The 16,160-nt window shown below is 34.5% G+C and overlaps 1 protein-coding gene across 1 annotated transcript; it reads right to left on the bottom strand.

Moving 5' to 3' along the window:
* Nucleotides 1-1,842: 1,842 nt before the first annotated feature.
* Nucleotides 1,843-8,621, bottom strand: LOTGIDRAFT_173609 (hypothetical protein; the record flags this gene model as incomplete). Its single annotated transcript, XM_009051384.1, has 5 exons — nucleotides 1,843-1,878; nucleotides 1,915-1,942; nucleotides 4,245-4,387; nucleotides 6,995-7,079; nucleotides 8,566-8,621. 5 exons carry the CDS (start codon nucleotides 8,619-8,621, stop codon nucleotides 1,843-1,845), a joined length of 348 nt encoding a protein of 115 aa, XP_009049632.1.
* Nucleotides 8,622-16,160: the final 7,539 nt, after the last annotated feature.

Here is a 16,160-nt window from a genome sequence, read left to right as displayed (position 1 = left end):
TCTACTAGAGAACACTCTGCTACTGGATTTTCAAATCAACATCCCATTCAGAGAGTTCACCTAGCTAATATTGCTTATGTTATGTCAGGGGTTGTCATCCTGGGAGTAATTTTTTTTTTTGACAATTATATTTTAAGTCTATTCAGTCAGCCTATTTTCTCCGCCATGGCTGCAGATTAATTTAAGGGTAAACCACTATATAGTAATACGGGGAAGGAGGATAATGCAATTGATCAAGGATCTTGAAAAACCATCAGAGGTAATTGTACCTTTAAGTGAGTTTGATATTGGTTACAATGAACAAATCTTTAGAAATATAATAGCCATCTGTTCACAATGTTTATTCATACCATTCATAGTGTAACGATCAATTCTATAACAAATTACTCCGCAAAATCAATTTCTTTTTACGATTGAGTAAATGCAGCGAATACATAAATATAACCCAATTCCCGCCCAGAAGCATGTCGGCGATAGATTGTTTATGACGTCGAATCGATGTATAAAAAAACAATATTAACGTTGTGGACCCTTGAGATTTTTATTACAAAACTCAGTCAACCAAGTGGAAAATATACCTAAGGCTAGGTAAAAAGAGGGCATAGCTTTTTTAGAACACTTCTTCACTTGAAAAATGAGATTGGGTTCTACGTTTTAATGCCTATTCCTTTTCAATTCCTATGTCGGGGACCTTAAACATGCATCGTCAAAGGTACGAGCTCGACCTATGCAGGAATCATGTAAATTAATACTAAATGGGATGAATACCGAAGTAAAATGCACACTATGATCATGGTAAAAATTGTAAAAATTGAAATAAAATGTCTTTAGACAAGAGAATTAATTAAAATGCTCGATTCACAAATAGAAATTACACTAAAAGGTGAGTAAAAATGTGATGCTATTATCCACAAAGCAAACAAGTAGGCCTAAATAATTAATGACGCATGTTTATTATGAAAACCTTAATAGCACACAAACTGTGATCTCACTTGTAACGAGGATAACGTTCAGGTACGTATAACTTCCATTAAAAGCTTTGATAATTTCTTTTTTTCGTCATTTAAGTGAGGTAAGTGACATTAGAACAATTATTATAAATATGTCGTGCTTTTCAATTCCATTCTAAAAAAAGACTTGTTTAGAAATAAATTGACAAACCGATTCTGCTATCGAGACCAATACGTTTTTTTTTTTTTGATGTTGAGAGAGTCACAGAAGATATCGTATATTAAGGTATGAATACTAGTTGATGATAACAGAACTCAAAGCCGTTCATCCCAAATCTCGGTTTATCACTTATATTATAATATAACATCATGGTGAAAAAATCTACAAGCTAAAACTGTATGTGGTTTCAATATACATTAACAATTAATTTCTGATAAAGAACGAAAAACGTTCAGAAATATGATCAAAATCATATCACATAATATGCCAACTTTAAAGGGACAGATGCGTTATTTTGGGGGATGATTTGAGTCTTGAAAATTTGTAAATAGTCTTCAGAAGTACTAGAAATCGTATAATACCTTCAAAAATATCTCTGACTATGAATTTTACTCATTTTTTCTATTATATTATGTCTTTTCTATATATCAATGTGTACCTTAAAATGACAGTCATCATTGTAGAATTCAAACGCGGATAATTTTGGACACACGTGGATTTGAAGATTTAAATTTCGACATTGAGCTGTGAAGTCTATAACTGATCAGCCCAGCTTAAAGAATCCCGTTTCTGAGACTATTGAAGTATGACTGGTCAAAAACAATGGCGTACCTGTCCCCTTTAAAAAACATTTTTCCAATTTTCTTTATCAATTTTGTGATAACCATAGGACTAAGTGGCTTGGATAGAGTGAAGAGGAAATAAACCCTTGAAAAATCAAAGATATAACAAAATTATACTTACACGTCTTGCTATTACTGATTGGCCTCTTCTGAAAATAGAAGAAAATCGTGTTACAGATGAAACCTTAAAGATCGGTAGTCTACCCCAGTTTAAGTCGCGATAGTACCTTTGGAGTTTCCATTCCAGTATCCCCGCCACATTTGGAAAACCAAAAAAATGTACCATCAAAACGTAAATAATAAGAACCACCCCTATCAGAGCATTGAATTAATTAATATATACTATCGCCAAGAACTCTTGTTAACATTCTATAATATGAAATGAATGGAGTTTGACGTCCTACTTTCTTGCACCATGTGGGCTAATGAAGAATGACTTAAATAAGGTAAATCACAATCTTTCAGTACAGTCAGTGAAAAAGTGTTATATGTCATAAACGTACTAAATTATGACAGATTACTGAAACAATTGTCATAGCCTATCACCACTTCATTGTCATAACTTTAAAATGCCGTAACTGTTAGTCTCAATGAGTGCTGACTACCATACACAGAATCGCCTTTTTCTGATCGCCTGTATCGATGTGGAAAAGCGGCACATGAGTCAAGAGACCAAAAGCGGTTTTCAAGCCTTTTCGGTGTATCTGAAACACTTATGGCTTCCATCTGCAATATTCCTACGTGTTTGGTCCTCTTAATTCCAGATAAATAAATTTTACTGATGGATGGTAGTGAAATAATAATGTAGAATCCTTTGATGGCGGTAAATAGAAACAATGCAAATATATACCATGAGTGTAGTCGAAAGATATACAATGGATTGAAAACCTCTTAAAATTCCTATAAAATAATATCTACCATTCGACTACCAATTAATAATAACAAGAATAACCACGATCAGCGAGTTTGGAAGAATGAAGAGGATCGAGTAACTCATGCCACACCACCCAGGGCCGAGTTTCATCGCCATTTCATTCGACTCGACCAGATCTCACGAAGTATCAACTACCAAACCAACTGCACAGAACCATCCAATTTGAACCAAACCAATTACTGCGACTACCAACAACTACCTAGTTTGCGTTATCATCATCCGCTGGAAGCGAATGTTAACTTCATCTACCTACCCTTAATATCCTACGAATAGTATTGCAAACACGTAAAATGTTAAACGCCATTGCTCTTTCGCTATATGTATTTTGAAAAATACCTAACAATATGCATCAATAAGAACAGACCTAATTAACTTGACTCACCATGTCTCAACAGCTGTAAAATTTCTCACAAAAAGATCACAAAACCAGACCAATTATGAGACTAATAGAAATATTTTCTAACGTAGCCAGCTATTTAAAATGTATCTACTATATCTAATTGAAACAATACAAAGCCTCAAGGGTTGAAATTTTAAAAAAGAATTTGACTTGTAAGACATCAATGTACATCAATATTGTAACATGTATAAATTTCCTTCTTTTTTGTAAAAACAGTATTTATTTCAATAATAGTGGGATGACTTCAATAATGGGATGACAACCAACAACAAACACTTTCCATATACCACCCCTCCTCTTAGCCATATCGGACCTTTCCAGACTTTTAGTGCTCCAACGTCTTGTCTGAAATTTTACACTGGGTACTTATTCAGTACGTCAAATTATTTTCCATCGAATAACCCCTCAAGGTTTATTTTCAATAGCTACATTTCAATTGTTGAAGTTGTAACATCCGGCATAATATAACAAAAGGTTTGCTACATACAGTGCTCTACCAAGCCCCTTAAAAATCCTCAAATCTAGTATCAGTTATAGGAGTCTAACATAATCGCCAACAAATTAAGGTATCCTATTAATTTTTCCATCGACTAATTTACAATATTGCTTACTTACACATTTGAAAAAAAAAAAACAGTAGCGACATCTGAATAAAGAAACATAAACATTATCCATTGCACAATTCTTACAAGTGACTTCAATTGAGACCAATCGAGTCATGACACTTGTATATTTATATATGTATCTATTGTGTTGTGTACATATAATAATAAATCAATGTTGTATTAAAGGGTTTATGTCCAGCTTAATAAGAAATCATTGCATTGTCCATAACAGTCAATAAATATTCATATATACAATATTATACTGAACAGATAAAGAAATATCGCATTTTTGGTTTATTAGGACATACTCGTGCATGATCAAAACTATGATTTTAAGACTTTAAAAAGGCCAATTTATGACATTCAACTGATAATACCGGTTGTGTTCGGTGTAATGGACCTTTGAAACTTTGAGATGCCCGTAGAGCAAGTTGCACAGGTGATTCACGGGGAAATTTAGATGCACGTGCAACATTTGCCAGGGTTCTGTATAAAACCACCTGCCACCTTACCTTGTGACGGCAGCAAGCATGACACGTCTAACCTCCCAACAACGTGAACAAGGCATCTGGCGATTAAATACAGGAAAACGTACCCAAGTGATCGCTAATGCTTTTAACTGTAGTGTAAGAACCATTGAAAGACTTCGGATTCGCTACAACACCACAAATGACTTGAGTTAGATCTCGTCAGATCATTGGCCATTATCAGCAACCGATCAGTGCCGACAAGGGGCTTCAAGACGTCTTTCAAGATGGCGTTATATAATACATGTATTGTATTATAATCAAAAATCATTACAATATTATAAGAAAATATGCAATATTAATAGTCTTAGTTTTCTCGTTCTAAAAATCAATGAATCTGAGACGTGGAATATCTATGCATCCGTATCTATCTTATCTATTCCGCACTGACAGATAACTAAGATCGATAATTTTTTTAAACTGTTCTCCTTGCTAAATCCTCAGCTAACAAATTCAGAAATCACACGTTACGTGTTGGTTTTGTAGTGTCAAAGATCAACATTCTTTAGATCTCACAATACATGTATTTATAAAATTACAATGACAAAATATGTTCATAGTTAATTAGTACTCAATACAAAATGTAGAGCAATTTACAAACAAATTTACAATTTCTAATAGTAAACTTATTAATTGACTGAACTATCGCTCAGGCATTTTTTGAAGTAACTTCTAAAATGTATAATCAGATTTTTAGAAAATATTTAAAACAATATATTTAAAAAATATCAAATATTTCGTACCTGTATCTTAAATTTCTCAATCTATACAGAGCTTTTCTATACAACGTATTAACATTATGAATAATAGTCATGTCGAACTCTTCTGTGATTCAAATGTTATGTTAAAATGCTTTGATCAACGGACTGGAATAATTTAAACGCTTCTTCGATGCCAATAAATACCAACTGTATGGTAATTAAGTTGCTAGGTAATAAATAATTTTATAACACCTTAACTTATTTTGTTCTTCTAGCAATCAACAGCGTTAATATATGCTTAATTGACGTATTTTCTTTGCGTACGGCAAGGGTTGTCTCTTTTCTCAAACATTGCTGTCGCTACATGTATATTTTTAAGAATTTAATTCACTTCTCACTACTTTTTTAAATTTGAAAATGTTTATGCTGAGCTCCCATAAGCACGATTCGTGGCACGATTGAAATTGTTGACAAATCATGATTATCCTATCACTATCAGATCTGGAGGTCGGTCGCGGCAATCGTTTTTGAAGGGCTCAAATATTTTCTACGTACAACGCGATCATTTGTCAATCGAGATCATCGTGTCAGATCGTACTGCATCACGAAGCTAGATGGGTAGCATCCATATGTGCTTCTTTATCGTGTTGATCTGGAGAAATCTTAAGACAAGATTGATATTTCTGTATTTGGATACGATTGGTTGGCGATCTGTTCACGATTTGAAAATGATATGATAAGATTGTTTCTATTAGGTCTCCGATTGGAGATTTGTCTTCGCTTAGAACGACCCCGATCATCAAGATATGGATGCTTGATTAGATGCAATCAGTCGTGCTTTGTTATGATTATCTGATCTAATACCATTGCCAATTGATCGTGTTGTTGAACTGTTCAGAAGGTTTTTACGATTAACATGCTTGCCACGACTGCCTTCATGACCTAATAGGATCACCGCGATTAGTCCACAATTAAGACTGCATTGCAATAATGCTGCAAATCAATGGGAACATAGAAAAAATCCACTTACCAATAGTGCCGATTCGGGGAACTCGTTCGTGGTGATTGTGTCAGATCGAGAACCAATCGAGGACTCAAACGAAACAATCGTACATGACGGTATCTAACCCGAGGATAATGCCTTGACAATGAGTATTGAAAACTCGTGAACAGATCGTATATGAGCGCAAAAATTCGTTTCAAAACATAAGGACTCGTATCAAAGAAAGAAATTCCACGATCAGCTACGAATGGCCAAACGTGAAAACGGATCACGAGGCAGTGTGAACCTCGCATTATTTGACATTATTTCTAACCATCCATGATTCGGCAGTGTAGTTGATCAGGGAATTCTTATAAAATCTGAGGATACGAGCTGATATGATTCGATACGTTCTGGTGCGAGTTGTTCACGATTGTCCATCCAGGTATCACGATCTGATACAACCTTCCGATAGGATTGTTTCGAATCAGTTCACGACTGTGCCTCAATCTGACACGATCACTGCGAAATTGGGGTAACTGTTACGCCCTGATACGTTCATCAAAAACCGAACCAAGTATACGATTGTGGCAGCAATGTGTTTTATGGTCATTATCGAAGGTGATCACAGCAATGACTGGAACCCTACCGGTAAGAATACAGCCTGGCTTGGACATTGTTTCTTTTAGAGATCGCGGTGTATGTCATGTCTAAAATCTATACCTATCACCACAATTTGGAAGTATATGTACGATTAAATCCAATTAGAATCTGAATCGGGGCCACAGGTGCAGGAATAACTTGCTCGAAATTTCAAAATATAATTAAATGGTTTAAATCCGAGAACAGGTGTAAAACATGTATACCTTAAATCCCAAAACATCAAGATATGAAGTATTTACTTTGTTTATTGTATGATTATCTAATATAAATAAACAATTCGCTTCACCAATTCAATCAAGACAACAAGATATAATTGACAGGATCAACATTCTTTTCAACCTCTTCAATACAAAAACAACCGTCCAAAAATGTATCGGTATCGGACTCACCTTGTGGTGATTTTCAAATCTATCTGGACTAATTACCTGATGATGTTTATTGAGGGCTGTAACAACTACAATAATATGTATCTGACTGTAATTAAAGAACTAAACTAATATACCAGTTCTAATTATCCAAAACCATCAACTGGAAAACTGGCAAGCAACGGAAGTTCACACATATGTTTTAAATATCCTATCTATTTGGTACAAGGAATATTCAGGGCGTATATAGATAATATCAGGAGGGGGGCCCAAATATGAGGTGTCTCTCCGAAGCGATACCCCGCCCCTCCCCCCAATTAGATTTTCACTTTGAAATAAGACGTATCACGGGCCCAGTTGGGGTGCCATGGCCCAATTTATATGATATTTATGGGACAATCTGATTTTTTAAGTAGGTTGGAAAAGTGTGGTGTTAATTCAATGAAAATCGAAAGAAAAATGGCCTTTTTTTTAACTTTGAACATAATATTTAGAACGACAAAACTATTTACGTTTAATCAAACTGTGTTTTGTTGGGGTATGGAAGACTAATGTACGGATTTTATCCTAATGATCACCAAGTAAAGAAATATTTCCTACTTATTCTGAAGGTTTCCACTCAAAATATCGAGTTTTACATGGCCTATCACCAACACTGTTAAAATTGTATGTACAGTAAGCAGAAAAGGCGACTTAAAATAAAACTAATGCGAATTTCTCACTAGGGAGAAATGAAAACAAGAGTTAAAGTAAATCAATGTAAAATAACTCCATACCTTGCAGTTAACGAAAATCTTCGAAACATGTTGCTTTAAAACACATTTCATATATCCTTCATTACTATCGAATTTCCGACGTCCATCTCGAAAGTATCCAATTCTTGTATCGAAAAATAAGGTCTCTGAGTTAACCAAGAAAGCTGTAGACTCGAATTAAGAAAAAGGAGACCAACTTTGAGATCAATGAAATAAACAATGGACATGTAGAGTTGTTATTGTTATATTTTAAATAATTATAATAATAAATCAATGCACGACTGAGTTAGGAGAAACAGTTTAATAAAGTTACGTTGGTCGATAGGTCGTCACTAAATAAGGTCACAGAAACACTTCTTGGCGGGATGGCAGTAATGAAGAGGTGCAGAGTTAAACAATATTGCGTTGCGTTGATCAGAAATTTATTAACAATTGCATGAATAAAGAGGTCAAAAGAAAGTAAGGAATATTGCATTGATAGTCATGATATTTGTCTTGGACAAGAAGAAATGCAGACACAGTTCAAAATCATGAGATATAAAGTCACCATATCGGTCCACAGAAGCACAGAGGCCAAAAACATTATTGTTGATCAAAAGGTTGTCACAAATGATTTATGTTCTTATATCCTTTCCCGAGAGCACAAAGCTCGGTGCAATAGCTGTACGTTGACTAAACGTTGTTTATATCATCTTTCAAACAGATTCAAAATTGCTGTGGTAAATCCTAATAAAACCTTGCGTTTGCAGATTACCATCAAAGATATCAGAGGCTTGGTAAGGGTCCGCAACAGCAAAAGTTTGGTACTAAAAAGTTCATAAAAACTGAAATTTTACTTACGGACGAGGTCTAACTTTAAAACAATACGTAAGATAAGATATCCTTTGATTTGGCATTTTACTGTCTTTGAAGAGCGGGCTCGGTTCTCTTTTAAATTAGTGCTACTTTAGATCAAACAGACTGAATATAATAACTAAAAACATCAGTCCAAATCAAGACCGAAATCAAATAACTATCATTATTTACTGATCGATATCGAAAGCCAGAATTATTGCTAATGATATAAAATTGGATAGAAGAGCCATGTTTTGTATATTTACAAGGTATTGGTCTACCGTTAAGAAAGTTTCTATTGAATATACACGAAGCAGAGTTTTGTGTCCTTCATTTCTGTACCTGATAAGGCTAATGAAAGCGGTCGACGTCATGCAGAATTAGCCTACTCCATTTCGATTACCAGCTGTCGTAGTATAGTTAACGCGCACATGTGGGCTTGGATTTGGTGTTCCTGTGTTGGTGTTTTTCCATGACAGCTCCTCCGACCAGCATTATATCGGGATATCGGGTTGAAAACTCCGATTATATCATCTCGATCTATGTTAGGTAGAACCAAGATTAGAAAATAAGTGTCTTAACTCATTGATTCACTGCCTCCCCGGCAGAAAACCATTGTAAATTACGTATTCTAAGCCATGCAAGTGGAGAATGACGTAACCAGCAGGTTTAAAGTGTATTTTAGGAAACTGAACCATAATCTCATTACTGTAATATGGATCTCAGCTATGGGATATGACGCAAAAAATCCGTTATCCGCTTAGATGAGAAAGACAAAGAAAATACAAAGTGAACATCATAGAAAGTTAGAAGCTCAAAATCCTACGAAATTAATTTCTGAGGAAATATTTCATCATAATAAAATCAACCCCCAACCAGGAACAGAAGCACACGAGATGTTCGTCAGTTGTCAATAGAGATAGGATCAGAGGTAATATAGTCAGATTATGAAATGATAAAGATCCGATTATATCGTTTCATATTAACCGTGTTTATTGTTAGCTTCGTGACTGTTGACTCATATATTTCAGTCATGTAAACTGAATATATTTCTAGAGCAGGTTCGACGAACGTATAACAGTGACTATTTAGTTGTGAAAACTTCTTCGGAAGTTTGAAATTCAAACTAAAGATGCGAATAGACGATGTACGATTTCCGGTGCGGTGTAAGATGTGGGATTATCGATACAATAGAAAGTAGTAGAAGCGAATCCTCATCGTGTCCGTACATCGCGTGTTCACTTTCTTCTGTATCGATGATCCCACAACGTACACCGCACCAGACACTGTACATCGTCTATTCAAGGCTGTATACCGCTGCCTTACACAATGCAATTCATAACCTAAAATCAAGCATAAAAGTAAGACCATACATCACTTATATTAGTGGTTTTCAACCTGTTTTTGTATGTGTCCCAAATCGTATTTTGCACTAAAACGATGTCCCTAGATATCAAAAGAGAAACTAGTTGCCACGGTCTCGGGTAGTATTGAGAACAAATTCTTACAAGAAGAATTCATATTTGGGGACATGTTCCTGTGGTGGAAAACCTACTATTTACATGAATGCCAAGATAGTATGGACATTGTTTGAATCAAACAGGCAACATTTAGCAAAATATTTAGCGTTGGTAGGCAGACCACTAGTAATGTAGTAGGGGAATACGTACCCCTAAGAACTCGATTTGGAAGAATATAAAAGTGGGAATTATAATGACGTATATGTAAACCTCAGTTAAGTAAATAATTATCTATTAACAGTGACTTTATATAGCAACGAATTTACTTATTTTGAATATGAAAGGGCATCAGTTAAAACGTTAAGTGCGAGACGTCTCGCCCTGATGATATTGAGAGGGTGACATACCACAAAGCCCAAATTATTTTGTAAACAGGTAAACAAGACATAGTAAAAAGTAAAAACAAGTGAGGCTGAAAAGTCTCAAGGACACTAATGTCTCAAAACCAGACATAAATATTGTTTTCGAATAAAATTGCAATAATCAAAACTTGCAACACACACTCCAAATACGAAAACTGGTTTTAACAAACGTTTCATTATCAGTAATAATTTCAGCAGGCCTTCAAATTAGCTACTAGCTACAAATATGGTTGGGTGTTGGTGGGGATTACGTGATTAACGAAGACGGATAAAAACGCCATCTGATGATTAACCTCAGAGTTATCCCGAGGAGGCATTTTGCTTCGAGGGGCGTACTCCTCAATGCTACACTAATTGGCAAAAATTTCCAGTTGATTAGTCTTACTCTTAGACTGTTGTAGAAAACCAGACACTTAAAATAGTTCAATTGATTTGCTAAATCGACGATATACAATGCGTTTATCAAGTCCATTTAAATATCAAGACAATGTCCTAACAATGTCTTTTTTCCATTTGAAGTTTATTATAGGACAATCGAGAGATAATTCCTACGAAATATAGGATTTTTATCAGCTAACAAATGCAATAGTAGTTTAAGTGAATATGCTACATAAGATTTGAAACCAGGCGAAATGAACTGCATACCCAAAGAAAAATGGCGGTGATCGTCGTATAAGATATGTCAAGCTAAGGCACGTACATCAAAAAACTCGAAAATGTCAAGTCATACAACGTGTCTACACGTCACCATCACCGAATGCCGTACTGGATCACGTATACCGATTACGTACACTCTCCTGTCTATTGAAAACGTAATACGAATAACTCAAATCAAATAAAATCTTACCTGTAAAGGGCTGAATAAGAACATCTATGGTATGGTCTTACGTTAAAATTCTCGTGTTTTAAACGATATATAAAACGCATATGTATAAGATTATGTTTTAAATCTGTCAAATATTGTAAGGAAACAGTTTTTAAACGGACGTTTATATACTGCCTATATATAATGTAAATTGTCGGGTATAAATAAGATAAACTGTAATATAATAATAGACATTAGATAAACATATAACTTGTTTTAATTTTAAGATTATTTACATATTCATAGATGAATAACGCTTAGAGAGCAATTTGAATATGATTGTGTATTAGAGCAAATTGTTATACGATTTTGTGACACCACTGGGAACGGATGGAAATGTGGCGTTCGTATTGTTTTATAAAAAGTTTGACTAGATCGACGTGTGTTATAAATTTAAAAAATGTAATCGGTATTTACTGCAGACAACATATTGTGAGCGCACCTTGTTAGCACATTGTACCATATCTAGAAGCTTTCAGACCTGCCTGACAGAGGTAGATGAGCTGAGAGGTACTTCATCGACCTACGCTGGATCGAACCCCAACGAAATTCCGAGCAAGCTTAGTGACTTAAATGTCATTGTGACACTAATGAACAATTAATGATAGAACAATTATAATACTACAATGAATACCAATATGTTGAAATATACATGTACTATTTACAGTTAGTATCCAATTGGGACTGATTTTGTTTATCGGATCTAAATATCTATATTCAGTCTTAAATAATTATTGGTGATTAAGGACATGTAGATGTGGCGATCAATGTGGCTTTAGTCAACGATAGATCGTCAAGACGAATCACAGAAGATACAGATGAAATCTTAAGAGCACGTCACTCTTCAATATAAAGAAACAACTGACAGAAGAACTCCACCGAATAACTCTCCCCAACCAGAAGTAGTACTAGTAGGGACTGAAAGAAAGGAGAGCGAATTGATTCAATGTTTCCAATCCTTGTAATGCTCGGTAACATTAGATTCGGGAGAAATACATAAAACCATGTACCAAAAGCACTAAAAGTAATTAATCTGTTTGGAACGATGTTCACCTTATCAAATTCATTTTTATCCACGGAAACATCCTCATGGATCAAAGGTAGCATGTTACTTCGTTCGATCAAAATATATATCTTTTTGGCAGGTCTAACGATATACGATAGCAAGACCCATAATAGTTTGTTTTCGAAAAATATATCTGTAGGCACTATCGGTGATATGTTTGGCTTGAATTGGATATTGGCGTCACAGTATTCTTTTCACGATTTAACCACGGACGAGAAACTGAATTGGAATAAGCAAGAGCTAATAAGTGTCTGAATAACACATACAACTACCGCCTCTTGATTTCCCTTACACACCACCCAACCCCCTTCCAGCTCTATATGAAATATTATAAAAAACTTACCGTAAACTCTGACACCTGTGTGTAGTCCTATTAGTTGATTTCACAAAGTTATAAAATGAGAACATAATCCTTTACTCTCAGCTAATTATCTTGTATTTTCTGAAACAGAAAATATGAGATTTTACTAGTGTAAAACCAATCGCGACCTGTAACTGCATGTCCGATGACCACTGCTATTCTTGTTTACCGAGCTGTAACTAAATACTTTTAGTAAACTTGCAAACACTTAGATTTGACAACGTTGAACATACTACAATTAGGATAAATCTATATCAAGCCGAATTACACTTTTTAAATCGGATAAATTGAGTTTAACGTTTTTAGAAATTTTGGTTTGTATAAGACGACATCAGAACACAAAATTTTATATACAGTTAGTTCCTACCGCATTTTTTAAATTTGGAGGTAATCCTAAATTCCATTCTTTACCATTTGCTAAAAATCACTCTTTCAAAATAATATGAAAATTAATGGATTTAATATGTCGAGTAAATCAACTAATACAATGTATTGCTGTTGAAGTACACAATAGTAAATGTATTAGCATAAGCTATGCCTTAAAGTCATTGTTTATTTATCTTATTTGAATATTAACCTACCGCTAGAAGTAGCTAATCTATAATTCGAGACGATTCACTTAAAAGTATCTTGTTACAATGGTTCATACAAAATCATGAGTATAGTGGCCAGTTACGAATCTCCCCAAAGGCATTGGCCGGGTAAACACGATTAACCTATACGTTTGATGCAAAACGGCGATAAAAACAATAAAATGTTATTGAGTTTTAAATCATATATTTCCGCATCGTCTTTATTACACCACTGAAATCATTACATATTTCTATTGCGTTATCCATTAGCAGGTAAATTTCAACCAAACTACAAGATCAATCAGCAGATAACAAAGTAAGTTCTGATTAGCCGTAGAAAACCACCCTGCTAATCGAAAGCTCCAGATAGCTCTTCTTCCAATGTATAAATCGAGTAGCTATTCCAACGTAGGCCTGTACACTTGGGAGAAATATAACACTCTCTTCCCGATATCAAACGTGTGCCAATGAATTATGGTTTTAAAATACCTATTTCTAATGTAGGCATATATAAAAGGCCGTGGATATTCGTACAGCGACGGTACAAAAAGAGCATTGAAAACCATATAGCCATCCCTAACAAAGTCACTTAATATCATTCTTGACAATCAAAATGGTTTCAAACTTTCGCACCCATTGTGTCCTATCTTATTAGCAGCGAAAGAGAACACGCATCGTGCAAATAGCCAGTGCGTATATAAAAAGCTACAACAAATAGTCAATTGTTCAGTAGAAGCTCATTTTTACTCATAAATTGTGCTGCCCACAAAAGCTTTTCTTATTAATGAAAAACTACCACAATTTCTTGCTGAAATTTAGCTAGAATTTCAACTTGGGTTTCCCCTAGTATGTATCAGAATGTGTCGTACTTCTTGGGAATTTTTTTACTTCACTTACACGTTATTAAGCAAGCGAAGTTCTAGTCAAGATACATTGACCCTTACTTCGTGCATGGTGCCAATATTGATGTGCTGTGAAGTTTTTACATAGCTCTTCATGGGATTTTTACAATGAATACTTGTTTTCGGTATTTTCAACTCAAATTTCTTGTCATAAAATTGTTGAAGAAGTGGTTGCCCCTCGCATATGAGAGAAAACCCTTTGATATATAAATGAGATTGTCGTCTTATTCCAGAACAGAAAATTTGTAAATAAGGGGAAATAATCGAAAAGTATTTCAGACACACGACTTCCTTGTTTGACTTGTGGCTAATTACTTTTATTAGTAACAAACCTAAAGCCAATAATCTCAAATCAAACAAAATCCAAACCATACATTATGACTTAATATTTAAAATGTTGCGATCAAACATACCGACATCGAGTTTCCTCTCCGCCCAGTATATGTTCCACCTCCACGGTTTTAATATAAATGATATAGTATGAAATAACATAACTGTAATTTTTGGTCAAATCAAGACAGACAAGGCTATGTATTTCGTGTAATTGAGAATTCCATGTAAATTATTAATGACATAATATTAATAAAATAAACATCAATAAGATAACAAACACAAACGATATGTAGAAATAACTGCCTAAAGTTACTGAAATATTTAAATATAATATAAAGAGATACTGTCTTTGTCAGATAAATTTTTTCAGTCGGTTGTCGACTAACCCGCTCAGACCGATTTAACCCGGCTACTGATCAGTCGACTTAATTCGCATAGATCGATTTAACCCGGCCATTAATCAGGTTGCAGTTTCCGAGCGCTCATGTGGAATAACAGATCTAATTTTTTCAGTCGGTTGTCGACTTAACCCGCTCAGATCGATTTAATAGTAACACGCTGGTATAAACGGACAAATCCATATTCAAATTCAACACATATTATTTCAGAATCCCTAGAACAAGTAACTAATTAGAAAACCTAAACACATTAAGGAATGAAATGATGGTTGTGGTAATGGCAAACTGGTCAAGTATAATTTTGTCCATTTAAAAAAAAACTTGGAAGCAATAATATTGTCATATAAATATAAATCACACTCAACAAAACATTGCTGGTAGGATTTTTTTTCAAACATGGAACATAGGACTTACAGTGTTATATATAAAACAAATTTCGTTATCTTACCTTACTAACAACGCAGAAATCTTCCATATACACATGGATTTAAAATTGTCGGTATACAGCTCAATCGATGTGAGTTAATGACCGAAAGAAAACTATAATTGATTCTATAGTGTTTACAACTACATTTGTGATATATTTGTATATATTAGTGATGTAGAAATTAAGCCGGCTTATCCTAAGTCCGAATTAATCAGTGCCATTAAATTAATGACTGATCCTGTCAGTGGCATGGGTAATCGGCCACGAAATTAATAGAAGGATTAAGAAATGACACATGATTTTTAAACATGTAGATTCAATTTGTACGTTTTTGTGAAATTGGCGGTATGTAACGTTTTGTTTAGTTCGTTTATATTGTAGTATTGGATCGATTTTCATATCCCATATTTAGGGCTATTCTATTCACAGGTATTATTTCAGTTCTGCACAGGAATCGTTAACTGAAATAGAGAGTACTCGAGTCGATATTTCAATTCGGCCGATCGAAATCTGTAGGATGAAATCTCATACCTTTAGACTGATATTGACTGTATTCTAGACTATTTTCTCCTAGATGATTTGAGATCTTGACGATGACATCCTTGAAGATCCCAAAGATGGTCTTCGAGATGTTGAGGATGAGATTTCCGAATTCTGTATTTGAGATGTGGAGGATGGTATCCTTGAAGTTGGTATTCTAGATCTCGAAGATTATATTCCAAAAGATTTTATTTGAGATCTGGAGGATGACATTCTCGAAGCTAGTATTCTAGATCTGAAGATTATATTCTAAAA

The sequence above is a fragment of the Lottia gigantea genome (genome assembly GCF_000327385.1).
Source record: "Lottia gigantea unplaced genomic scaffold LOTGIsca_166, whole genome shotgun sequence".
NCBI classification, from domain to species: domain Eukaryota; kingdom Metazoa; phylum Mollusca; class Gastropoda; family Lottiidae; genus Lottia; species Lottia gigantea.
The sequence above is the reverse complement of the archived record's forward strand: the minus strand, read 5'-3'. Positions and strand labels throughout refer to the sequence as shown.